The sequence below is a fragment of the Neomonachus schauinslandi genome, chromosome 10, assembly GCF_002201575.2.
Source record: "Neomonachus schauinslandi chromosome 10, ASM220157v2, whole genome shotgun sequence".
NCBI lineage: Eukaryota > Metazoa > Chordata > Mammalia > Carnivora > Phocidae > Neomonachus > Neomonachus schauinslandi.
This window is the reverse complement of record NC_058412.1, coordinates 29619310-29646615: the sequence shown is the minus strand read 5'-3', so window position 1 is coordinate 29646615 and position 27306 is coordinate 29619310. Positions and strand designations below refer to the sequence as shown.

At 39.6% G+C, this 27306-nt stretch overlaps 1 protein-coding gene across 1 annotated transcript in view; it reads left to right on the top strand.

Annotated features, from left to right (window-relative positions):
• The window catches only part of EIF2AK2 (eukaryotic translation initiation factor 2 alpha kinase 2), a 31273-nt gene extending 8237 nt beyond the window's left edge, over positions 1-23036 (top strand). Inside the window, exons 5-16 of the mRNA XM_021697461.1 lie at positions 1060-1186; positions 1713-1792; positions 1959-2052; positions 3594-3628; positions 4837-4899; positions 6751-6873; positions 9559-9678; positions 11468-11648; positions 15450-15578; positions 21022-21123; positions 22024-22077; positions 22154-23036. Coding sequence (XP_021553136.1) covers positions 1060-1186; positions 1713-1792; positions 1959-2052; positions 3594-3628; positions 4837-4899; positions 6751-6873; positions 9559-9678; positions 11468-11648; positions 15450-15578; positions 21022-21123; positions 22024-22077; positions 22154-22276 — 1231 coding nt within the window. The 3' untranslated portion in view covers positions 22277-23036. The remainder of the gene's footprint in view (positions 1-1059; positions 1187-1712; positions 1793-1958; positions 2053-3593; positions 3629-4836; positions 4900-6750; positions 6874-9558; positions 9679-11467; positions 11649-15449; positions 15579-21021; positions 21124-22023; positions 22078-22153) is intronic.
• The last annotated feature ends 4270 nt before the right edge of the window (positions 23037-27306 follow it).

Genomic DNA, 27306 nt, shown 5'->3' with positions numbered 1-27306 from the left:
ACTGGACCACATGTGTAGGTAAAATGACTCTCTCTTCACCATCATCAGATTAGAGAGCCGTTTGTCTAGGTGTTTGTCCTTCACATTCAGTTAAATGGAGTCACTCTCTAGACAAATACCAGGTCTTAAAAGAAATGGGTTTTAGCCATTTAAGCCATTAGCCTCACAGGCTGTGAGGAGACCCGGATTTAAGGATTATAAAGGGTGGGATGGAGTAGAGCTTCAGAGTTGCCAAGATTTTGGAAGTGGAGATAAGAATGGATAAGAACTAGGAAAAGCAGAAAGTAAATGAGCCTGAAGGAGATTGTTTCTTGGCTACAACCTACCCAGTGAATGAGAGAGAGAGAGAAAAATCTAAATGGCGAATAGTCCAAATGACCCCTTCAGAATACTGTCCTCTGAATTGACTCAGTTATGGACTTTTTAGCTCTGATGGCTTTTAGGCCAGAACCAGGAAGAGGCAAATGGAAGAGTATTCATTGGCATGAAATAGTCCAAAGTGAATTGTGTGAGTCGATCTCAATAAAGTAGGAGGCTATTTTTTCGTAGCTCACCTGTTTGGTTCCTTGGGATTAAACACTCTAACATAAGTTACCTAAAAGAGAGAAGTCTACTTAGGGGTGCCCGGGAGAATAGGAGCTGTAGAAACCACCCAGCCACTCAATCTTATTCTGCCTTCAGGGCCCAGCAGGGAAGACTCAACCCTGGTTGGGTGTATTTGCCTCCATGGCAAATAACACTGGAATAATTTTGAATTAATGCATAGTAACTCCCTGATACACATTGCTTTTCCATATTCAGTAGAGTTCTCATACAATTGTCCGAGGTTCCTTGCCTAACACAAATGCAAGCTGATGACATCAAGCTATCCTGGTTATTTTGGCAAATTGGTCAGTCATCTTATCAGAGATTTATATTCTACAAGATACAAACTAAATGTACCCATTAAATTAGGGTTATATTAAAGTCTTTGTTCATCTGTGTTTGTTTCCAAATCCTAAGTTAGATTTACTGTTTTTTTTTGGTATTTGGGTAAATACTCTCTATCATTTCTCCTAGATTTTACTATAGATGCAAAATTGGGCAGAAAGAATATGCTGTTGGTGGAGGTGCTACCAAACAGGAGGCAAAACAGATGGCTGCTAAATTTGCATATGAGCAGATACAATCAGAGAAAACCTTAATGGTATGAAATGCCTTTGGATTTCACTTTTAAATTTTAAGATTCTTTCTGAAGTTGATTTGAGGTAAGACTGTGTTTAGATGATGCCAAGACAACCAATCACATAGCAAAAGGATTCCTCCATTCTGTGTTTCACCAATGAGCCACGAGCCATGGGGCCATGAGGCCCCAGAGAGTAAAATTCTGTTCACAACTCAGGATTGGTTTTTTTTTTTAAGATTTTATTTATTTGAGAGAGAGAGAGAATATGAGCTGGGGGGAGGGGCAGAAAGAGAGGGGGAGGAAGAAGCAGACTCCCCGCTGAGGAGGGAGCCCGATGGTGGGGCTCGATCCCAGGACCTTGAAATCGTGACCTGAGCTGAAAGCAGACACTTAACCAGCTGAGCCACCCAGGTGCCCCCAGGGTTGTTTTTTAAATCCAGATCAAGCATCCATAAATAAATGTGGTAGTTAGCACACAGAGACTGAGCCAGTATGGAGAAGTAATGTAATTGCCCTTAAAACTCCTAAGGGGTACTCTTTCTTTCAGAAAGATGACTCACTATCAAGTGATTCTTGGACTACTTCACCTAGTAATTCGGGAAACAACACTTTGGTGAAAAGCATATCGTAAGTGTGGACAAACAACTGTGATAATTTAACAAATTCAGATTGCTGCCTGAGAGCACATTTTTATGAAAATGTTTAATGTTTAAGGAGAATTTAGAGAAAGAAATTCTGATCAACAAAAAATAGGCAGAATTCACAAACTAATAATTATCCCCTTATCTTCTAGTGCTTCTAAATCACCACTTGAAAATGATTTCTCACCAAATGCACCAGAAGGAAATTGTAACAGCAACAGTATAAACAATTCTTCATCTCCTCTGGTATAGTATTAGCCTCTAGCTTCCTGATGATCTTTTTCTCTATTGTGTTTCTTCATTTAAAAATTGCCTCAGTACTCAACCATAATTTTTCTACTTTTATCTCATGCATTCTTATTTCATATTAATATGTGGCAGCATTTTGGCTTTCTCCTTTCTTTATTAACCCCTGTTCCTCACTTGCAAAATTCTTCCACTCTTCACTCCCATCTTCCTCTCCCTACTCACCTTCATGTTTTCATATATTCCTGTGATCTTGCTTATCTTCTACCAGCTGGACACTACTTAAAATGTCCATTAATATAGTCTGCTCCTGTTTTAAAAAATCAGAACTAAACTTAAAAATCAGATAATTTTTGTGGTGACAATTAGTGTTACGTAAGTGCCCTATTTATAATGAACTGTAAACAAATCGATAAGAAAAAGAAAAGCAACTCAGAAAAATGTACAGAAGATCTGAACAGACAATTCAGAGAAGAGATACCCAAATGGGCAACAAAAATATGAAAAGATGCTTTACTGCATAGTAGTAGGGAAAATGCAAATCAAAACAACAGTTAGGTACCTTTTTTAAACCCATCACCATGGCAAAATTTGAGTCTGGCAATACTAAGCATCGGCACAGCTGTATTCCAATTATTACTACTACATGCTGCGGGTGGAAGTATAAGTTGGTACAACCATTGTGGAGACAGTCTGGCAATATGTAGCAAAGCGGAGGGTGTGCACGCCATGCCTTCAAGCAGTTCCATTCCTGGGGATGTCTACTAGAGAAGCACTCCTATGTATGTACAGAGAAACATATGTAAGTGTGTTCTTGCAACCTCATTTGTAACAGGAGGAGACTTAAGAAACTGTCATTTGACAGAATGGCTAAATTAATATACTATAGTCATTATACAGTGGGAAGTGGTATGAGCTCAAAAACTCTTAGTTTGATGCTCCCTGCTCAGTGTCAACGTATTCAAATTGGTAATACTACAAAACCTACCAGAATAAAAGTGAATATGAATAAAGAATAGCTCTGTGAAATTCATTTTTGAGATATATTGAGGATTCCTCTTTTTTTGCTAAATATTAAAATTTAATTTGTGCTAAAAATGAAATTATTAGTATTGCCATTTTTTCTTTTTCTTTTTTTTTTTAGCATTGCCATTTTTAGCCGGTTACCAGATAAGAAACACTTGGGGAATTATTTGAGACTGGATCCCTGAGCTCCATCTGTGTCTTTAGCACTGTGGAGAACTGTGATGCACGCCTTCTTGTTGAGACCCAGTGCTTCTGCTGAGCTTGCCCCGATTGCTTTTTTGTCCTCCCTGCCTTATCTGTCCGGTTGCTAGAATAGATGAGAACATTGATCTAGCCAAGTAAACTGAGAAGCAGGGCTTGATGGGAGTACACACTTAATGAGGCTGTTCATCTAACGGACCAAAAAAAAAAAAATGTCACAGAACCATCCAGAAGTACAGGAGGAAAAAGAACAAGATAAAGCAAGATAATTGATTTAATCATCTACAATTGTTTTTCATTTTCTTTTGTTACAGAGCAATGTCAAAAGTAGTGAAAAGAAGGTGAAAAGGTGGGTATCATTATGCAGTGCACATATTTGGAAATGAAGTTTTGTTTCAGACTTAGGTTATTAACCTTATTTACAAGTCTTCAGTACTTGTAGAGTACTATATACCCTTCTTTGAGTGGAATTTCAGAGGTAGAAAGCATGGTTAAGGATCCCAAAAAGTTTGAAATCTATAAACAAATGATTTTACATATGTAGAGAAATCTTTGAATGTATGTACACACTGCACCGTAGATGAAAGGGCCTGTGGAGATCACTAGGGTCATTGGTTAAGGGCATTATTTTGGAAGAGGTTGACCGAAGTGAACTTGGAGGGGCACTTTCCAGAGAACTGCATTATTTTGCAGACAGGCAGGTAGGGTAGAGATGGCGTAATGACTTGGGTAAGAAGAGAAAAAGATCCAATGTTATATAAATGATGGTGGATTGGTTTCTCAAACGGAAGAGAAAAACAAGGACATAGCCATAAGTCATCAATGAGGGCAAGATGGCAGTGGGAGCCATTATGAGCCACCAATATATTCTGAACAGTAGGAGATGTGTCAGGGAAGGATGATTCCTGATGTGGGTGTTTGAGTGGAGAGAAGAGAGGTGTGTGTGTGTGTAAGATGATCCAGCTGTCAGCCATGGTTATCATGGCAGTGACAAGGGATGAGGATAATTTGCAAGACAAACTGTATGGGAAGAGTGGACAGGATTTGAGGGAATAGAGTTCCAATAACTGGGTGAAGAAGAGGCAAAGGAGAAGGAGATACAGACAGGAATCATGGACACTGATGGGGTTAAGGAAGTTCAAGACTTGAGGGCTTAGGGGGAAGATAGCGATTGGAATATGTTTAGTTATTAGTGGGGTTTGAACTTCCAATAGCACATGGTTCACCACCAGCCAGGAGTAAAGTACAAAGACCAGAATGACGGTGCAAGGAGATCTATTTCCTTTGGTTTTGAGTCTGTAAGGAACAAAGGAGAGGCTGGTGGCACACCAACAGTGAATGTGTTAAGGCAAAAAAAAAAAGGAATCAGGAAAGGAATGAAAAATTATCAGTGGATAGAGGAGAACTGTCAGTATATTGTTTCATAAAGAAAGGTTATCACTTTCTACCTTGTAATTCTAATAGTTGACTCAAAATATAAAAAAAACTAGCGCATGACATGAAGTTCTATTTTATTTGAGTTTTATTTGAGTTTTATATTCTTCTCTTAAATTTTAGAAGTTTGGCACCTACCTTTAACTCTCCTGTGACCAAAGAAAACAAGTACACTGTGGAAGTCAGGTAAGAGGGAAACCTGTAAAAAAGAATCTGTTTAAAGATATGTTTGCGCATTCGACAAAAGCTTCTGAAGGGACTATTGTACATCAGCCAGGTTAAATTCTATTTCTCCCTGAACAGTTAATTTTTTTTTAGTACAGTCAGACCCCCAAAGAATCATCGTCTCTTGGAGAGGTAATGTTTAGATGAATCCAGATGGAATGTGGTAAATGTAGATCTGTGAGATACTGATGTGAGTTTTTCTGACACCCATGGAAGTTTTTAATATTGAAGGTAAATATTTCTATAAACCAGTGATTTTTTTTTTAAAGACCCCTGAAGGAATCCGAATAGATCCACTCGAACCTGTTTTCCATTTTCCAGCTGCATTCCAGATTTCACATTGAAAAAAAGGTTCCTCTTCTGGTAGACTATGTGTTTGGGTTTGAACAAAATATCTAAAACAAATGTGAAGCTTCTTTGCAACAGGAGGACATTGAATACAAGTGTGAAAAAAAAAAAACGATAAAGAATCAACAAACATTTAATAAGAACCTCATATATGCCTGGCACTGTGCTGGGCATTGGATTTATAGTGGGAACAAACAGAAACAGCTTCCGCCCTCACAGAGCTTTGTGGGGATGATAATTACGTGAAAAATCTGTAATTATAATCTATGGTCAGAGGTCTCAAGGGAAAGCAATGACCTGGTAAGAAATGGAAATTGGACTGTTGGGTTTAGTGTGAGGGGGAGGCAAAGGCTTTCTCTGGGGTCAGCCATGTCGGGGCACCTGGAGGGTGAGTTAGCACAGGAAGGTGGGGTCTGTGGTTTCGTAAAAGCAGAGCATGTGGGAAAGTGAAGGTAGGAACGGTATGCGAGCGTTCAGGGGGCAGACGCTGTGTGCTTGGAGTGCGTGAGCAAGGGCGTGGTGCCATGGGACAAGCTGGGGAGGGAAGCACGAGACCCCTTTTAGGCTATCTAAGGACTTTCTGGGGTTTGCTAAAAGCAAAAGGAGGCTATTGGAGAGTTTAGGCAACAGAGAGATGGGCTCAGAGTTTTTCCCCCTGCTTGCTGCGTGGTTCATGGATTGGAGCAAAGGAAGGAGACTCAGAAGTGGAGTGTCTGAGCTAGCACGGTTCTGTGGTGGCTGACGGGAGCTTGGACTGGTGTGAAGATGTTGGAGATGGGAAAAAGTGGGCACACACCAGTGATATGTTTGGGGAGTAGAACTGGCAGGGCTTAATGATGGAATGTGGGGCAGGAGAGAGAGGGGAAAACCAGGTAGTTACACATGTAGGTGGGCTCAGAGACCATGCTCATTTCTCTTATGACAGCTTGGTGGTAGCTGGGGAACCGAATATGGTGCTTCCTTCTGAAGTTTTACACCTTAAGTAAGCATCTTTATTATGGCTTTTGTGCAGCCAGAAGTTGAATGTCATTACTAGGGTGATTTGTTACAATGGGAGCAGGAGCGAGAGAAACTATGACTGTGATTCAAGAGTTTCTGTGGAGTGGACTCTTCTTTTTTTTTTTTAAAGATTTTATTTATTTATTTGACAGAGAGAGACACAGCGAGAGAGGGAACACAAGCAGGGGGAGTGGGAGAGGGAGAAGCAGGCTCCCCGCAGAGCAGGGGAGCCCGATGCGGGACTCGATCCCAGGACCCTGGGATCATGACCTGAGCCGAAGGCAGTCGCTTAACCGACTGAGCCACCCAGGCGCCCTGGACTCTTCTTATATAGAAGAGTAGAGCCGTGTTTGTTATTCAGTCCATTGTGCCGGTGATGTTAAGGGGAAGTGAAAGTGTTGGGTGGGGGGCAGGGGTGGGCTATGACCACTGAACTCAGAATAACAGTGGCATTTCTCTTTTCAGGTTTGCTTGTGATTTTACAGAAATAACACCGATTGGCTCAGGCGGATATGGTCAGGTTTTCAAAGCAAAGCACAAAATTGATGGGAAGACTTATGTTATTAAACGTGTTAAATATGATAAAGAGTAAGTAGTACATGTTGTTTCTTTGAATGAGAAGGTGTGTGAACGTGCATGATTCTTTTTTTATGTCTCTCTCTTCTTCATTAGCAGATTATTTACTTTTTTCTAGTCTTCCTTAAAAATGTCACTCTCTCATCAGGAGCTTGGCTTCCTCTGACATGACTTCACTTTATTGTGGTTATTTCAATAAAAAAATTGGATAGACCATTGATCATTCTTTTGATCCTGTCTTGATGACAACTGAAGTTATAGAATCATCTAGCTTACAGTGACCTTTGAGATTTTCTGGTCTCCTCTCTTTATTTTACGGATTAGGAGACTGAGACCCAAAGAGGCGAACTGATTTGTCAAAGGTAAAACCTAGTTGGTAACCATCCCATTTGTCTATTATTGCATAATACACCACTCCAAAATGTAGTGGCTGAAAAAGAACAAGGTGAGTTTTTCCCCCTGCTTGCTGCGTGGTTCATGGATTGGAGCAAAGGAAGGAGACTCGGAGCGAAGGAAGGAACTCCTTCAGAAAAGAGAGCACATGGTAAGGAGGTATTAAATCACATGCTCACCAATTCACCAGTCTTGCTTGTTGTTTTCTGACAGTTGTACTATGTGTAACTTACAGACCTATCCCTCAAGGTCTAGGGAAGGAGATGGGGAAGGCACACGGGCTAAGGAAAACGCTGTGAGCAAAGGAGAAGCAGGCATGGAGTCCTAGCCACTCCTCATCTCAGCCAAACAAACCTACCTCCTGTCCCATGGAAGATGCCTTGCAGTTGAAATCCTTCCATAACCACCTGGCATCAAAACAAGGCTTTCTCCTTCCACATTGTTTTGTGTGTGTGTGTGTGTTTTTAAGGTTTTCTTTATTCGTTTTGAGAGAGAGAGAGACAGAGAGAGCACAATCAGAAGGAGAGGCAGAGGGAGAGGGAGAGGCAGAGGGAGAGGGAGAAGCCGACTCCCTGCTGAGCCAGGAGCCCGATGTGGGGCTCCATCCCAGGACTGGGAGATCATGACCTGAGCTGAAGGCTTAACGACTGAGCCACCCAGGTGCCCCATTATGTGTTTTGTTTTGTTTTTTTAAGATTTATTTATTTATTTGAGAGAGAGAGAGAGAAAGAGCACACAGGGGGAGGGGCAGAGGGAGAAGGACAGAGAATCTCAAGCAGACTCCATGCTGAGCACGGAGCCTGACACAGGGCTGGATCCCAGGACCTGAGCTGAAACCAAGAGTCAGACGCTTAACTGACTGAGCCACCCAGGTGCCCCTCTTTCCACATTGTTTTGCTTGACAGGAATGAAGTATTACTCCTTCTGTTCAATTCCATTGTTTTTTTTAATGGTAATACTTAATGATGATAAGGGTACAGTATCTTGGACATTTTTAGTGGCTTCATAAATTGGTATAACACAGTTAAGAATATACTTGGAATATTTATACACCATGACCCATGGGTTTCCTGTCTGGGAACCTATTCTAAGAATATTATCCAAATGATGGAAAAAGTTATATAAGAATATGTCAATCACAGTGTCATTTATAACAGTGAGAAATTAGAACAAACCAAATGTCCAGCAATGAAGAAATGATTAAGTATGTTTTATTCTCTCCCCTGCTCAATGGCTATTTTGCAGTCATTAAAAAAATGAGGCTTGTATACTGAAAATACTTACACATGAAATGGTATGATGCTGGAATTTGCTTCAGAATAATCCAGGGGAGATGAGGAAGTGGATAAGAGCATAGATGAAGCAAGATTGGCCAGGAGTTAATAACGGTTTCATCTGGATGATGGCTAGGTAGCGGTCGTGACACTGTTTGTTCTAATTTTCTGTACTTTTGAAATCTTACATGAGAAAGTTTATGCATGATGGTTATATAGCTTGTGTAACAAGGAAAATGGTAAAGATAGCCTGTTATGTGGAAAAAGAGGATAAAAATTATATACTGTAATTACAAGTATATAAAAATGTGTGTGAAGAAAGACAATAAGAAACAATCCAAAATAACTGATTATATTAGGACTGTTGATGTATGAGTACTTTTTCTTCCTTTATTCTTATAAGTTTTATGTCATGTAGATATAGAACTTTTCAAATTAAAAAATGGAATTATAAAATGTTTGCTTACCCCTTCTCACCATTGAAATCTCAAATTTATTTATTCCACGTAGCATAGAATTACCTTTGCTCTTGACTCCACATCCCTGTAAAGCTCCCACATGTGCTGTGTAGTCTCACTTTCTCTGCATAGATGATCTCCTTTGTGTATTTTTGCTATGCATTGAAAATTCTGATTTATGTTCTTCAAGTTGCCTGGATTACCCTTGCTGCCCAAACAGGGTTTGCTTGTGAAACCCAAAGTGATTTTAACACAAGTCTAAACAAAATACAATGTGTGAATTAGCTACCAAAATTTGCGTGACTGGCATTTCGGAGACCACCACAAATGACTTTTAAATTTTCTGATATTTGGAATTAATGAAGTCACCGCTTTTTTTCAGTCTGTGTTCTCTTTTCGGACTGTGTTCAGTCTTTCCTTTCGAGTGCTCCTGGCTTCCTTTTAAACACTCAGAGTGTGGGAACCGTGGCGACCGTTGACTAAGGGAGCATACATAGCTGTCTTCTGTTACTCAACCTGTAGTTTTTACAGGGATGTATAATGACACTTTTATGTTCCCTGTTTCTTTAAAGCAAGAAGGTAGAGCGTGAAGTAAAAGCTTTGGCAGCACTTGATCACCCAAATATTGTTCACTACTATTGTTGCTGGGCTGGGGAAGATTACCATCCTGAGGACAGCGTAAATCCTTCAAGGTAACTAAAAAGAATTCTCATAGCCCTAATAGGATGGAGGAAACTGTCATTTACTATGTGTGGGCCACTGGATAAGGCCGTTAATTAGTAATATCACAACCACACTGTTTGAGACACTGTTATGTCTCTATTCACCAGGTAAGGAAATAATGAATAATCTTTTTGTGGCTCCTATTCCTTGCTCCAAACTTGCTTAAAAAAAATTTTTTTTTTTGTCCTCAGCTATTTTCAGAATCTCAGTCAATGTGTAGGCTTACTCACATGCCCCAACCTCAGACCAGGCTGTAAATGCAGCTTTGTGGAGAAAGTTTGAACATGTTACAGACGCTACAGCTGGAAGCCCCTCCTCAGCTGCCAGCACTTTTCTGGCCTTCTCAGAGGCCCTTGGTTGGTGGGGTGCAGTCAAGAGGGTCTCTCTCTCTCTCTCTTTTTTTTTTTAAATTTTATTTATTTATTTTACAGACAGAGACACAGTGAGAGAGCGAACACAAGCAGGGGGAGTGGGAGAGGGAGAAGCAGGGGGAGTGGGAGAGGGAGAAGCAGGCTTCCCGCGGAGCAGGGAGCCCGATGCGGGGCTCGATCCCAGGACCCTGGGATCATGACCTGAGCCGAAAGCAGACGCTTAACCGACTGAGCCACCCAGGCGCTCCTCTTTTTAAAATTAAAAAAAAATTTTTTTTTAAAGTAGACTCCATGCCCAGCATGGGCCTTGAACTCATGACCCTCAGATCAGGAGTCACCTGCTCTACCGACTGAGCCAGCCAGGCGCCCCAAGGAGTCTCTCTTGAATACAGCCACACCACTTACGGTGGCGTGGTGGGCAGTGAACATAATTTTAAGACTATGAGCTGAGTTGTGGATACCCCACCTGGTATCACTTATGTTTTGTCTCAAGCCCCTGACAAAGGACTGGAGGGCTCTCAAGACCTGACATCTCCCTCTGAAAGTCAGCCAGTGTTCTTGGGGGGACCGTCCTCACGGAAATCCCGAGGACACTGAGGCCTGTTCATTCATCGACTCCTGACTCCAGCCCCGGCTCTGCCCCATGTAATTGAGAGCTTTATCATTGGTTTCAGGGGTTGCTGACCATCAGCATACAGGCAGGACTTTAGCTTTCCACAGATTCTTGGCTTTCTCTTCCTATTTTCTAGCCAACATAAGTACAAAGAATATAAATTAATATTGAGGCCAACCTAGTTGAGAAAGCAACATAAAAGCATGGTTAGCAAAATCAGTCCTCACAGGTATCTCTTAGCAATTTATTGGCACTTCTCTTTGCGAACCTATCCTTACGCTGTTGTTTTTGATTTGTTTTGCCCATATTTCTTTCTTATTAAACCATAACTCGCATGACAGCAAGGACGGTATCTAACTCATTTTTTCATCTCTAGGTGCCTGTTCTGTGCTTTCCACAAAACAGATGTTCAGTAGGTCGATAGTAAATTAAAACGTTCCAGAGTTATTTTATGTAGTAATGAACTTTGGTTCTCTTTAATGCCATTGTATTAATGTTCCTATTCCTATTAGCAAAGGGGATCAAGGATCCTTTACCATTAAAGAATGGGCAGGCTCAAACTTTATAAAATAGTTAACAAATAGTGCTCTGGACATTTGGGAACTTACGATTTAAATAAAAAATGATGTATTTTGATTCAAGTTTATTAGATTTCTGTTTTGAGACATGTTTTGGGGTTCTTAAGGAGATAAAGTGTAATTTTAAAAAGAAAGGTTATTTTTTATAAATTTATTTTTATTGCTATGTGTGACGTACTGCACATTTTATATCCAGACCAAAGATTAAGTGCCTTCTCATCCAAATGGAATTCTGTGATAAAGGGACATTGGAGGCATGGATTGACAACAGAAGAGGCAAGAAGACAGACAAACCTTTGTCTCTGGAATTATATGAACAAATAGCAGAAGGTGTGGAGTATATACATGGTGAACAGCTAATTCACAGAGACCTTAAGGTAAATGGAAAATGTACTCTTCAGATTTGATGTGATTTAGTAATTTTAAATCTATCTTCTCTAGTTTTAGAATTGATTGACAGTCCTGAGGAAATAATATCTCTGATCCTTTAAAGTTAGGATGGACCTAGAACTTGCCCCAAATACCATTCCATAGCACCACTCAGAAGATCTCCAGGATAAATGAATGTATCTCGACAATCGGAAGGAGCCCTGTAGGCAGGAGCTCATTCCCTTCTGGTGTTATCTGGCTGCTTGTCATACTCCAGTTGCAAACACCAACAACTTTCGTAAGCTGAACATTTGTGTGCAGATCATAACCATGGTCAGCACAGCCAACGGGCCGCTCTGTCCCTGCTTCTGCCGCTACTCAGGCTTGTTTGAGAAGCAGAAGGGACTCTCGTGACTGGCTTTGGGAACATGGTTCTCCTTATTTCTTAAGTCATTACTCTTGAGGGCAGTCACAGCTACTGGATCCAGAGTCTAGAATTTTCTTGGCATCTGGTTAGACATTTCTACCCCGTGATTGGAAAATTGTACTGATCCAAAACTTGGAACACATAGCTTTGTATTTTTATTTTCTGCTGGCTTCCTAGCTTCTTTCATGGTCCACATGAGCTGTTTTCCCATTTTACCTTCTCATCAAAATGAAAGAAGGGACAGAAGAGTTTTTCACGGTGTCCCCCAGTCTCTCTTCCCTATAATCTGTCTGCTCCCATCACAAACTAGCCATCCGGAATCCTAACACTGTTCATGTTCTTCTTGCACAGAACACTCTTCTGCTTGTCTTCTTTGGTCTCAATTTCTTTACGTAGCCTTTCCTGATCACTCTGGATCTGGCAGAAGCAACTGATCTATATGGATCTTGGCTGTCTGCTTATCCCGCCCATCTACAATAGCCAGGAATGAGGAATGAAGCGAAAGAGTTTCTTGAGAAAAAGAAGCACTCGTGTATAGAGTTGTTGGGCCTAATAGGAATAATTAATTGGCCTATAAAAGATAGTGTGTCTCTGGTCTGCCCCCAGGAGCTGGAGGCTTGAGGCCTTTGTGTTGGAATCCACCTGGTTCTTTCTTTCTTTCTTTCTTTTTAAGATTTTATTTACTTGAGAGAGAGAGAACATGAGGTGGAGGGGGCAGGGACAGAGAGAGAGAGGGAGAGAGAGGGAGAAGCAGACTCCCCGCCAAGCAGGGAGCCCAATGTGGGAGTCGATTCCAGGATGCCGGGATCATGACCTGAGCTTAACGGACTGAGCCACCCAGGTGCCCCTGGTTCCATCTTTCTTTAACGATATCTTAAACGTGCATTTTAAAGTTGGAATGTTATAAGAACTATGCTCAAAAGAACAGATTTGGAATGGCTATACCTTCACTTTGGAATAAACCATATATATAGTTAAATAAAAAATTTAAGCACAATTACTTATAAAGTAATCTGCAAATAAATGCAGACGTTTGGGTATTAACTCCCAGGCCCCCCTCTGGATGAATTCATGAAACTGACAGGTGCTACCTGGCCGTTCTTTTCCCTAGCACCTCTGTCTCCCACGCTGCCTGTGCCCTGGGTTACGGGCGGTTCTTCTCTTGGCTGTGTTTGCAGACAGTGTTTGCTCCATGGCCGCAGTTGCTCAGAGGTCAGACTTTAATACTCCTGAGCCTTCGTGCCTCTCCTAACTTTTCTAGCTTTACTGCTAGAGTTGCTGCTTTCTCCCAGCCTAAAGAAGATGCCAGCGAAGGCGTGCACCTTTTTCTGTGATGCTTCACATGATACCAGCTGTAGGTGCTTTTTGCCAGAGAATGGTCTTTACCCCAGAAGTCCCTACTGTATAAAGTCTACCAGCATTTATCACGTTCTGTCAGAATCTGCAGAATTAGACCATCAAATCATTACATCATACATCTGAAACTTATATGTTAATTATACGTTAGTAATAAAGAAAGATATTACAGCAAAATGGAGAGAAAAAAAAACTAGACGAAGATACTGGTGAGGGACATAGAGGTTTCTAGAATAAAAGCTTTGGAGGTTCTTTCCCTCTGTAGGCCCAGGCTCTTCGGTCAGCCTCGGTCTGCGGATTCAGTCCTTTCTTCCTGTACCTCCTGTATGAAGTTTGCACTTTTTTTTTTTTTGGCCTTATTATACCATAACTGATTAGACAAAATGTGACCTTATTGTTTTTCTTTTTCTTTTTTTTTAAGATTGTATTTTATTTATTTATTTGAGAGAGAGAGCGAGAGGGAGCACCAGCAGGGAGGAGAGGGAAAAGCAGGCTCCCTGCGGATGCGGGGCTCGATCCAAGGTCCCTGGGATCGTGACCTGAGCCGAAGGCAGATGCTTAACGACTGAGCCACCCAGGCGCCCGTATTTTTTCTTTTTGATGAACTATTAACAAATGATCTGCTCTTTTTACTAGACAGTCTCATCCAGCTTATATATTTAGAAGCATTGTAAATGCACCCTCAGGGTTGCTCAGAGTCAAGTTACAGACCACTGTGGGAGGAGCAGTCACACTTGCAAAGCCAGCGTATTCCTACATGGTCACCTGAATACCGCATTGGGAGGTTTTTCTCTCTACACCCACCACCCCACGCCCATCTGCAGGTTTCCGTCTTCATTATCAGCCGTAGATTCCAATCTAATTGTGAATGGTGCCAATCTAACTGCTAATTTCTGCACGAGCCTTTTTAGGCTGGCTTCTTGGAAGCTCCTCTTTCACCCTTCTTGGCTTTACGGTCTCTTCCCTGTCAGCTCCTTTGCTAGGCCCTCTCGTGAGTATTACTTGCCTCCCAGAGTCTGCATGTGTACATCAAGCCCAACATCATATTCAAAGTTGCCTTTTCAAGAATGACAGAATATGTTTTTTTAAATATTTTATTTCTGAGCAATGTCTACACCCAATGTGGGGCTCGAACTCACCACCCTGAGATCAAGGGTCTCACGCTCCACCAATTGAGCCAGCCAGACGCCCCAAGATTGGCAAGATATTAATCTCCTTATCAACAGCCTTCCTGTTTTCATGGTCTTTAGAATGTTCGTCAATACCACCTACAAAATGGTGGAATAGAATGAACAACACTCCCCATTTGTACCCCCCGCCGCCGCCGCTTTTTCGATATGCTTAGAGAATTAACGTACATGAACAGAAATACTTAAGTGCTAGTTACCAGCTTCCAGTTGATGTGGCCTGCCTTCAAGGACAGAGGGGGTGTGTTTGTTAAGAAGTTGTCAGGGGTCTGGAGAAATTGACATCAAGGAAGTCCCCAGGAGAAATTCTTCACATGATATCTTAACAGCTTTATTGAGAAGAGACTCATTCTGAGAATCTCAAACTTAGAGATCTGAAGGGCTTCCACTTCCACCCCCAACAGATCCTGGATTCATATTTGCAACATTTCTACCAAGTCGGTGTCCAGCCCTGCCTTGAATACTCCCTGAGATGGGAACTCTCAAATTCCCATTCTTTGGACCACACTATTAGTATATTAGGATATATTAAAGCAAGCCTTTGGTTGTTTCTATCCTCTAGTACTGTGCAGAGTGAATCCACCTTCCACTAAGCATATCTTCAGATATTTGAAGGCGGTTATGCCCGAAGCCTTCTCTGCTGACAGAGAAGTCCTTACTTCCTCAGCTGGTACTTTAAAGATCTGTGACTAAGTATCCTGTTTTGGGCTACCCATGTAAGGGTAGATGCCTTATAAGGAAATATAAAAATAGCCCTTGTTAAATATGATTTGGATATGTGGTAACAGTCTGTTGAATTGGTACTTATAAATATTGGATGTTTTTTTTTCTTTCTGTAGCCAGGTAACATATTTTTAGTAAATACAAAACACATAAAGATTGGAGACTTTGGACTTGTGACATCCTTGAAAGAGTATGCAAATCGGACAAGTAATAAAGGAACTCTTCGGTACATGAGCCCAGAGCAGGTGAGGTCCCTTTCCTTTCTATGTATTTTCCACTTCTTTTGTATTTCTAATTATAGAGTTAATAGACACCTCTTATAAAATTAAAACAACACAGAAGCATATAGAACAAAAAGGGAAAATTGCCTTTAACGTTCTTTTCTACTCTTCTCATGGAGTCTGTTGTTTATCCTTTTAGATAATTTTCTGTGTTTATATATATATATAAACATATATAAACACAAATATATATGTATATAGAGACTTTTTGCACGAAGATATAAGGACATGCTTTTACAAAGTTACTGTCATGTTATTTTGTGACTTAATTTTTTTCACTCAACAATGTATCCTAATCCTTCTATATCAGCACCTGTGGATCTGACACATTCATTTTAGCAACTGTATTGTATGCTGACCTGTACCATCATTTATGTAACTGTTTCTTATTGATGGGTATTTATTTAGGCTGTTAGCAAGTTTTACGTTTCCCCCCTTATCTTTGACTCTAAAAACAAGTATTTCCATGATCATCTATGATAGGTTCCTTCAAGTGAAATTATTGAATAGAATGACAAGTGCATTTCAAACTTGGCCAATACTGTGACACTGTCATCCCCAAAAAAGTGATTCTACTATGCCTTCCTCCCAAAGTGTTGGAGAATGGTGCTTTCTCCTTCCCATTCCCAGTGGGACTAGGGTGCTAGCAGACTGCAGTTTGGGCCACTGTGATGAAGGAGGAGTATCTTGCTGGTTCACTTTGCATTTTTCAGATTTTTAGGAAGGTAGACCATCTTTACATGTATTTACTTCACGATTTTTGTGCAGATTCTCTGTGTCCTTTCCTCATTTTTCTTAATTAGGTTATCTGTTCCTAATTTATTTGTAGGGAATATTTAAATATTTCAGTTACTGATTCTGTATCTGTTAACCATATTGCAGATTTGTTCTCCTTGATTGTTCCTTATTTCTTTGTTTATGATATATCATGGAAGCTTAAATTTTAAGTTGTCATGTTTTATCAGTATTTTCTTTATGGCTGCTGGGTTTCTCATTTTTATTTTGGAGGCCATTTCTCCCACAACATTACAAAAATATTTTGTGTTTTTACTTTAGTTGAGCTTAACTTGAATTAGTTTTTGTATACATCTGAGGAAGGGATATACCTTGATCTTCCTCATGTGGATATGCAGTTGCCCATCACCATGTATCAGATAGTTCATGATGTAAGCTTTTATTTTAAGGAAAATTCATAGAAACAAAAAGTAGAACAGAAGTTACTAGGGCCTGAGGGAGGAAGAATGGGAAATTGTTTAATGGTGCAGTTCTGTTTGGGATGATGAAAAAATTTTGGAAAGAGATACCGGTAATGGTTGTGTGACATTGCGAAGGTACTTAAAGCCACTGAATTGCACACATGAAACGGTTAAAATGATAAATTTTATGTATATTTTACCATAATAAAAATGGTATTTGTAATCAAAACAGTATGGTGGTGGCACAAAAATAGACATGTAGATCAATGGAACAGAATAGAAAACCCAGATATGAACCCACAATTATATGGTCAATTAATCTTTGACAAAGCAAGAAAGAACATCCAATGGGGAAAAGACAGTTTCTTCAACAAATGGTATTGGAAAAATTGGACAGCCACATGCAAAAGAATGAAACTGGACCACTCCCTTACACCATACACAAAAATAAATTCAAAATGGATTAAAGGCCTAAATGTGAGACTTGAACCTATAAAAATCGTAAAAGAGAACATAGGCAGCAATCTCTTTGACCTCAGCCGTAGCAATCTAGATGTGTCTCCTGAGGCAAGGGAAACAAAAACAAAAATAAACTCTTGGGACTACATCAAAATAAAAAAAAAGCTTCTGCACAGTGAAGGAAACAATCAACAAAACTAAAAGGCAGCCTGCAGAATGGGAGAAGATATTTGCAAATGACATGTCCCATAAAGGGTTAGTATCCAAAATATATAAAGAACTTATAACACTCAACACCCAAAAAACAAATAATCCAATTTAAAAATGGGCGGGAGATATGAATAGATATTTTTCCAAAGAAAACATACAGATGACCAACAGAGACCTGAAAAGATGCTCAACATCACTTATCATCAGGGAAATGCAAATCAAAACTACAGTGAGATCTCACCTCACACCTGTCAGAATAGCTAAAATCAACACAAGAAACAACAAATGTTGGTGAGGATGTGAAGAAAGGGGAACCCTCTTGCACTGTTGGTGGGAATGTAAACTCTGGAAAACACTATAGGAGTTTCTCAAAAAGTTAAAAATAGAACTACCCTGTAATCCAGCAATCACACTGCTAGGTATTTACCCAAAGAATACAAAAGTACTAATTCAAAGGGATACATGCATCCCGATGTTTATAACAGCATTATCTTACAAATTATGGTAACAGCCCAGTGTCCATCGACTGATGAGTGGATAAAGAAGATGCGGGAGACACACACACACACACACACACACACGAATATTATTCAGCCATAAAAAAGAATGAAATCTTGCTATTTGCAATGATGTGGATAGAGCTAGAGAGAATTATGCTAAGCGGAATAAGTCAGTCAGAGAAAGACAAATATCATGTGATTTCACTCATATGTGGAATTTAAGAAGCAAAACAAATGAGCAAAGGGGGAAAAAACAGAGAGGCAAACCAAGAAACAGACTCTTAACTATAGAGAACAAACTGATGGTCACCAGAGGGGAGGTTGGTGGGGGATGGGTGAAATAGGTGATGGGGATCAAGGAGTGTACTTGTGATGAGCCCTGGGTGATGCATGGAAGAGTTGAGTTACTATATTGTACACCTGAAGCTAATATTACACTGTAGGTTAACTAACTGGAATTTAAATAAAAACCTAAAAGAAACGCTATTTTATCATACATGAAATTCCCACACACTCATGGATCTGTTTTTGGATGCTCTTCTGTCCAAATGACTTATTTTTATCTTTTTCTCTTTAATATCATACTGTCTCAGTTATTATAGCATTATAATACCGGTTTTAGTATTTGGACAGCAGGACCTCCCACATCATTCTTCATTTTAGAAATGTTCTTAGTGTTCACATTCACTATTCCATTTGGAATAAACCGTAGAATCAGCCTGTCATGGTCCATCACTGGTGTTGAGATTTTTGACAGCAACTGCATTAAATTTAAGGATTCAACTGAGGAGAATTGACATTTTTATATATCTGAGACTTCTGCTCCAGGAAATTGACAGGTTTCTCCCACTTATTCAAGTCCTCTCTCAAGTCAGCCTTGGCCAGGCAGTCTTACGGTAACCGGTGACTCCCAATCTCTTTGTGGCATACAAAACACCAAAGATTTATTTCTTGCCCACGTGATGTGTTGGCTGCGATCTGGCTGTGGTTTTGTTCCACGTTGTCTCCTTCATTCCAGAACCCAGACTGAAGGAAGCACCCTGTCTGGGTCATTGCTGTCCTCACAGCCGGCGGCGGTGGTAGAACTTTGTGATGACTTGTGTGGGCTCTGCCCAGGAGTGGCACACATCACTACCCATCATGGCCCTGCGTGAAGTGCATGGCCCAACCCAAGGGGTGGAGATGGCAGGTGTCGTCCTCTTACTGGGAGGCCAGAGCACAGCCGGGGGCAATGATAAACCTACCTTACGGCCATTTTTATATTCTTCAATAAAGTTTTAAAATATTTTTTTCTTCATGAAGACCACTTATATTTTTTTTTGACCACTTCTATTTTTAAAGCATTTCCCTCAATATGTATAGTGTTTTGCTGTTAAAATGGGACTCCTTGTATCTAATTGGTTATTAATAAGTCTATTGATTTTAAAACATATTTATTTTTAATTGTGGTAAAATACACATAACATAAAATTTCCCGTGTTAGCCATTTTTAAGTGCACAGTTGAGTGGCATCACGTACTTTTACGTTGTTGTGCAATCATCTCCACCATCCCTCTCTAGAACTCTTTTCATCTTGCAAAACTGAAACTCTGCACCCATCGAATAGCTCTGCGTTCCCCTCTCCCCCAGCCCTGGCAACCACCATCCTACTTTCTGTCTCTATGAATTTGTCCACTCTAGATATCTTGTGTGAGTAGAATCATACAGTATTTGTCTTTTTGTGACTAGCTTTTTTCACCCAGCATAATATCCTCAATATCACCCATGTTGTAGCATGTGTCAGAATGTTCTTCCTTTTTAAGGCTTAACAATATTCCGTTGTGTGGATAGACCACATCTATTCATCCATCAGTGGATCCGTGGGTTTCTACCTTTTGGCTCTTGTGAAAATTGCTGTTATGAACCTGGTTGTACAGCTATTGATTGTGAATGTTTGTCTTATATATAGATTCACTATTCTAGTAGCTTATATTTTTTGGTTGGCAGTTTATTGTCTATTTTTCATCTTTTTGATGTTTGAGAGTCTAGAATGGAGAGGAAATCCACCTGTTCCCTTTGGGGACCGTGTGGCACAAAGACATAATTTAAGTTTTTTGTGGAATGTGAAAGTGGGAGACAATAGGTGGCTAATGGCCCCCCTTTAACTCCCACTTTATTAAATATCTCCTGCACCCTGTATTGCCACCCTAAAAATATTTTTTAAAAATTCATTCATCATTGTGCTTTTCATTTTCGTAGTGGTTTTTAAATTAAAAATCATTTTATTAGGGGATGATTTATACACCATAAAATGTACATACCTTAAATGTACATTTTTTTTGACAAAGGCATATTCCTGTGAAACCCATAAGCTTATGAAAATGTAGAACATTATCCTCACCTGTGAGAATTCCCTCAGGCCCTTTCCAGTCCATCCCTCCTTTCCAGAGGCAATTAGTGCTCTGGTTTCCATCACCGCAGATTAGATTTCCCTGTCTTGAGCTTCATATGAATGGAATCATACTTTATGTACTTTCTTGTATTTGATTATTTCCCTCGAAGTAATGTCTATTGGAGAACTTCTAGTTGTTGCTTATGCCAACAGACTATTCCTTTTCGTTACCGAGTACTATTCCATTGCCTGAATAGGCCACAGTGTGCTTATTCATTCTCTTGCGGATGGACATTCAGATTGCTTCCAGTCAGAATATTAGAAATACATCTTCTATGAACATTTGCATGCAAGTCACTTGTGAGAAATATTTTAGCTATTTTACCTGCTGCATCTTACTTAACACCACAGTCAAACTCTGAGGTTGGAACTTTCGTTATCCCCGTTTTATGGTTGAGATTATTCTACCCTTGATGGTTCATTTACATGGGTGATGCAGCTATTTAGTGACAGATTGGAACCAGGGCAGTCAGACTCCACAGATGTTGCTAACAAACATGTCTTGTAACATGATAGAAGATATTTGGTCAAATAACTTTTTTTGGCTTCAGAAGAACATGGATATTTATATTGGGTGAGTAACGAATGTAAACATATCTTGGTCTCTTTAGATTTCTTCAGAAGAATATGGAAAAGAAGTGGATATCTTTGCTTTGGGGCTAATTCTCGCAGAACTTCTTTACATATGTCCCACTGTCTCAGAAACAATACAGGTAAATAATCTCTTGAATATATTCGTGTTGACTGAAAAGGAAATACAGATTTTATCTTTTCCATGTTTGGGCAACCAAAGCTTTTTGTTTAAGACCAAAACGTTTGGTCTTCTTTGAGAGGTATGTACAGCTCATAAAACTACAGCTGTTTCTTGAGTCAGTCAGTAAACTTTTATGGATTGCCTGCTTTGCATAAGACACTGTGCTAAGTGCTACAGGGTTATAAAAATGAATAAGCCCTGTTCTCAAGGAGCTTATATTCTAGAAAGGAAAATAAGAGAATGCCATACATGTTTTGGGAGAAGACATGAAGTTTTGTGGAAATGACTAGGACAGAGATCTTGCTAGCTAGAGGGATTTCGGTTTCATGGGGGTATTTAAGCTGAGCTTTGAAGGATTGGTTCGCTTCTAATGGTCCAAAATAGAAAGAAGGCAGATCCAGCCTTCAGACAGCAATGTGCAGAGTGTGGGAATAGCAGGCAGTGGCATTTTTATTGGAGTATATGTGACAAGGAAGCAATGGTTGATGGCACTGGAAAGACATGTTGGGGCTAGATGAAGGCAAGATGATGGACTTTCTTATGGAGGCAGTGGGTTGCCGCTAAAGACATTAGGCAACAGGACAGCTTGGTCTGAAGCTCAATAAAGGGAACTTGCCTGGAGCCAACAGCCTTCTCTGTACAATGGGGCAATGAAAATACCTATCACATAAGATTCCAAAAAGGATGAAGGGAGATAATGCATATGATGCTCTTAACACTTCAGCATATCATGATGTTAAGGATGGGGCAAGGTGGGGAAGGGAGTCCTGTGTGCTTCTTGGCTAAGAAACAAGTTTGGTTTTCCTCCCAAGTGAATAATTTCCTAGTGATTATATATATATATATGTTTTATTTTCAGATTTTTAAAGACCTAAGGGCTGACAAGTTCCCAGATATGTTTGATGCCAGAGAAGTAAGCACTTGAAAATAATCAGAATTTCATTTATTTCAATGTTCTATTTCTTAGTATTGACTCATTATCATTACAGAAATTTCTTCTGCAGAAATTATTGTCACAGGATCCCACAAAGCGACCTAATGCATCTGAAATACTGGAGACTTTGAAGGAGTGGAAGAATGTTGCAGTGAAAAAGGAACGAAGCACGTGGTAGAGCCCTTCTAAAAAAGTATCCTACTTTGGATATTCAATTTTTCTGTAACTGTCTAAAATCTTCTAGGGACTGCTGAATGGTATTTACCTTCTATTTTAATTTTTCCCTTAATTTTTCACTACATTTTAGGAAGGTTTGAATCTTTTTTTTTTTAACTTCAGAAACATTCATACATTTGCCTAATTTTCCTGGCTCATCTCCTTATTATAAACATTGGGGGGGAATCTCTCAAATTTTTTATATCAATTAGTGAATCAGTCAACTAATAATATTTATCAAGTGTTCACTCTTTCTAGGCCAAAAAATGTAAGATCTTTCCTTGTCTTAAATAGCTAACCAGCTTGTTAGAGAAATATGGTGTCCCTAAAAAGATAAGTGATATACAATCATTTTGGAAAACAATTTGGTCTGATCTGGTTAAGTTGAAGGTGTATATACCCTCAAAGCCATCAGTTCCATTCCCACTTGCATGCCTACAAGAATGTTCATAGAAACTCTGTTTATAATAGCCAAAAGAACAAAAAACAATGTCCGTCACTAGAAGAATGGATAAATAGTTTCTTTTTCATACATTGTAATACTGCATAGCAGTGAAAATGAATGAATGACATGCTAAATGCAGTAACATGATACATCTGGTAGGAACATAATGTTAAGGGAACATAGCTGGTTACAGAAAATATAGACAGAGGGCGCCTGGGTGGCTCAGTTGGTTAAGCGACTGCCTTCGGCTCAGGTCATGATCCTGGAGTCCCTGGATCGAGTCCCGCATCGGGCTCCCTGCTCGGCAGGGAGCCTGCTACTGCCTCTGACCCTCCCCCCTCTCATGTGCTCTCTCTCTCACATTCTCTCTGTCTCAAATAAATAAATAAAATCTTAGAAAAAAAAAAAAAAAGAAAATATAGACAGAATGGTTCTCTTTACATAAAGTTCCAGAGAGAATGCTAAAGGAAAGAATTTTGTTTAGAAATGCAAACAAATGTGGTCAAACAATAAAAGGAAAGAAAGGAATAAAGAAATATTAAATCCCATAGTGGTTCTCTGAGGAGGGACAGAAGTGGTGTGACCCAGGGGGTGAACTGCAAAGATAACAGTTCACCTTTTTTTTCTTAAACTGGCTGTTGAGTTTACTACTGCTTACTGCCTAGTTATTCTTTTTTATCTTAAACACATCTTGATTTTGGCTTAGGTCGTGATCTCATGGTGGTGGGATTGAGCCCCATGTTGGGCTCTGCGTTCAGCGGGGAGCCTGCTTCTCTCCCTCTCCCTCTGCCCCAATCCCTGCTCTCTCTCTCAAATAAATAAGTAAAATCTTAAAAAAAAAAGAGAGAGAGAGAAAAGAATAGTGAAACTCTATGTACCCATCACCCAGTTTCAACAACGATCAGTATTCCATCCTTCTTGTTGTATATACCCCCTTCTTCTTTAAAATTTTCTTTTACTGGAGTATTCTAAAGCAAATCTCAGGCATTATATCATTTCACTTGTAAATACTTAAAAATGTATCTCTGATATAAGATCTTTTGAATTTTAACAAAACCATGATAACATTGTCATTCAATAAAATTAATAAGATTTCCTTGATTGTCATCCAATAATCTTGTCTGTATTCCGTTTTCTTCACAAAAAAATATTTTTACTGGTTGTTTAAATCAGGATCCAACACTGTATGTAGCTGATGTCTCTTACTCTAACATTTACCCCTGTTTTCAGTTTTTCCTCTTGCCATTTATCTGAGGAAGGAACTGGATCACATATCCTGTAGAATTTCCTTCATTCAGGATCTGACTGGTAACATCCCCATGGTGTCTAGTCAGAACTAGAAACTTGATTTGATTCTGGTTCAGATTTTCTTCCCCAAGAATAATGCATCAGCGATGCTGTATACTTCCTTTGGCATCACTTTGGGAGGAATATGTTTGGTTTTTCCACTGTCGATGCTCTGAAGATTGACTGGTGGGCTCTGGGGCTGTCATGTCCTATCAGGTTTCCTACCCATCTTCCACCTAACAGTTTTGGCAACCATTGATGATTGTTTTTTTGGATCCATTATTTCATTAAGGGTTGCAAAGTAGGGGTTTTCAGATCCTATCAAACCTCTTTGTCATCTGTGATTCTTCTATAAAGAACTTAAATGGGACAGATGGGATATTTATTTTTAAAATGAGTTGGTGCCCTGGCAAACTCCAAAGGTGACAAATGAGGTGTTTGTTTTTTGAGCAGGGGTGGGTGTGACCCAACCAGTTCTTTGAAACAGTGTGCTTAGAATGGGTTGGAGCGGGAGGAGACTATATTTAAAAGACCAGAATGCTGAGAGGCTGTGCCGGCCTGGAAAAAATAGTGGGGTCAGAACCAAGAGGAGTTGGTAACTAATTGTGAGGATTAAGGAGAAGGTATGCAGCAGACATTACCTCCAGGTTTGTTAAAGGCATGTGGCTGGATTAGGATGCCATTACAGGAAATACAGGCCCCAATCACATTAACCCCCAAAGAGCCACTCATACTTGAGAGCTATTTTGTCTCACACTTTTATCTATTACACAATTTTTCATTAGAATTTAAGCCAACAGTGAGGCCACCGCATGTCTGTCCTCACGGTGAGGTGAACACTTAAGGGAGGTAAAACGTGAGCTCTCACGTGGAGACGCCGTGTTTGGGTTGCAGCCAGAATATTCAGGTGAAGATGTAGAGCAGACTGTAGGAAACAACACAATAGGGACACGATGGAAAGGATGGAATCGTACGCAGAATAATGTGTATGTTATCTGGAAGCAACCCCTGCAGCTCAACTTTGAATCTAGGGGATTGCCAAGGGAGATCATATAGAGGAAAGCAGGCTAAGGGACAAAATATGGCAGACAGTCCATTTAGATATTTACTCTTTATACTGAAATGTCCACCGAGTCCTTAATGTCTATGATTCTGTGATTCTGTTATCTGTGACTGTGGCCTATCCCAAGCCTTCATTTCCTCAGATGGAGGGACTATGGTTGATCGATGTACGGTGGCCTCACTATTGGTTTAAACTCTGACTAAAGACTGTATAATAGGTAAAACTGTGAGGCAAATATCTCTCAAATATGTGTGGCTCTTCAGGGGTTAATTCGAGACCTGTTATCAGTTTTCTATGCTGCGACAAATTACCACAAACTTGGAGGTTGAACACAACACACATTTATTCTCTTAGAGTTTTGGAGGCCAGACGTCTGAAATGAGTTTCACTGGGCTTAAGTCGAGGTGTTGGCAGGGCCATGCTCCTCTGGAGGCTCCCGCTTCATGACCCATGTTCACTGTTACTTGAATAAGCCCTCACCACACAGGTTGGCTGTGTTACTTGAATAAGGTTTTGCACTCAGTGGCTCTCTACTACAGTTTCTACCTAAAATTCCCTTCAAATTTTTTTAATAAAATTTTATTGAGATATAATTCACATACCATACAATTCACCCCTTTAAACTATACAGTTCAATGGTGTCAAGTATGTTCAGAGTTGTGCAGAAAACCCATACCCATTAGCACTCATTCCTCATCTTCCCCCAAAGACTAATCTACTACTAATTTACTTTCCATCTCTATAGATTTGCCCACTCTGGACATTTCATTTAAATGGAATCATACAATATGTGGTCTTTTTCACTTAGCATAGTGTTTTCAAGGTTCATCCATGTTGTGGCATGGATCAGTACTTCATTCCTTTATATTGCGAACTAATTATCAGTTATATGGATATGTCACATTTTATTTATCTATTCATCAGTTGATGGACATTTGGGTTGTTTCCACTTTCCTGATATTATGAACAATGCTACTATGAATATTCATGGACAAGTTTTATGTGGACATGTTTTTGTTTCTCTTGGGTGAATACCTGGGAGTGGAAGGGCTGGGTCACATTGTAACCCTCCTGTGTATCCAGGTTACGTTCAGGACCAAATTCAGTGACTTCATAGTGTTCCATCATCCCCACTCAGAATGAAACTTCTCCCTAGTACTGCTGTTGTTTAGTACCTCAGTATTATGCTCACCAATTTGCCTTGGAGCTCAGTAATTCCTATGCGGCTCTCTGTGAATTTCTGGAAAGCAGGGACAGGCTCTCTCATTTTTTTATACCCCAAGGCGGTGAATGTACTGCCTTGCATAAAGCAGTAACTCCATAAGTACTTTTGAATTGGTGGGAAATAAAAGTATTAAGAATTTCATATGCTTGATCCTACAAAATGTGTCTAATACTAAATAATGTTCACTTTCAAATTTCAACAATTAAATGGCAAATAACACTTAAAATAAAGGTGTTTAAGGCAAACCAATTTCTATGTTAAAGTCTGTTTATTTTGCATTATAGAAGCTCTGGTATTTTGGATTTATATTAAAATGAAACACTTTAGAAATTATAGATAGGACTTTGAAAACTTAGCACAGTATAAACAAAAGTATATAACATGATGTGTTAAAATTTAAGTTTCAAATTTCACATAAATTTCACTGAAGCAAATTCAAATTCACTAAAGCAAATTTAAAAATTCTTTTTAATGTTTTGCTTCTGTTGGTTTTCATTATTGTCCTTGTGAAATCAATGAAGACTTACATTAATAAAAATAAATTTTTACTCATTGAAAGCCTGTATTTTTCATGTCGATGGATAAGAATGGAGGGATGTTTCCCACTCTCCAAGGGAGGCCTAGTTCTAGCCCTTGACCTGGAAATGTAGACCACAACTCTGGTAGAGTCACAGACTCGATCAAAGTTATTTGTATGTTCTCAGCCTAATTATGCGTGAACATATTAAAAATATTCTTGGCCACTAGGCAGGTGGGAGGTTTTCTCCACAGTCATTAACTGGAGGAGAAAAAGAAGTTGGTGCCTAACTCTGTTCCATCTAAATCAATCCACGTGGCTTTGGGAATGATTGCATGAATATCAGAATATTGGCTAAAAGGACAGGAAAGTATCTTACTGTAATTCCAAGGAAAGATGAACTTCTTTGTTTTAGCTATTAATTCAATTTTATTGTTTTTTAAGTGAAAAAGTAA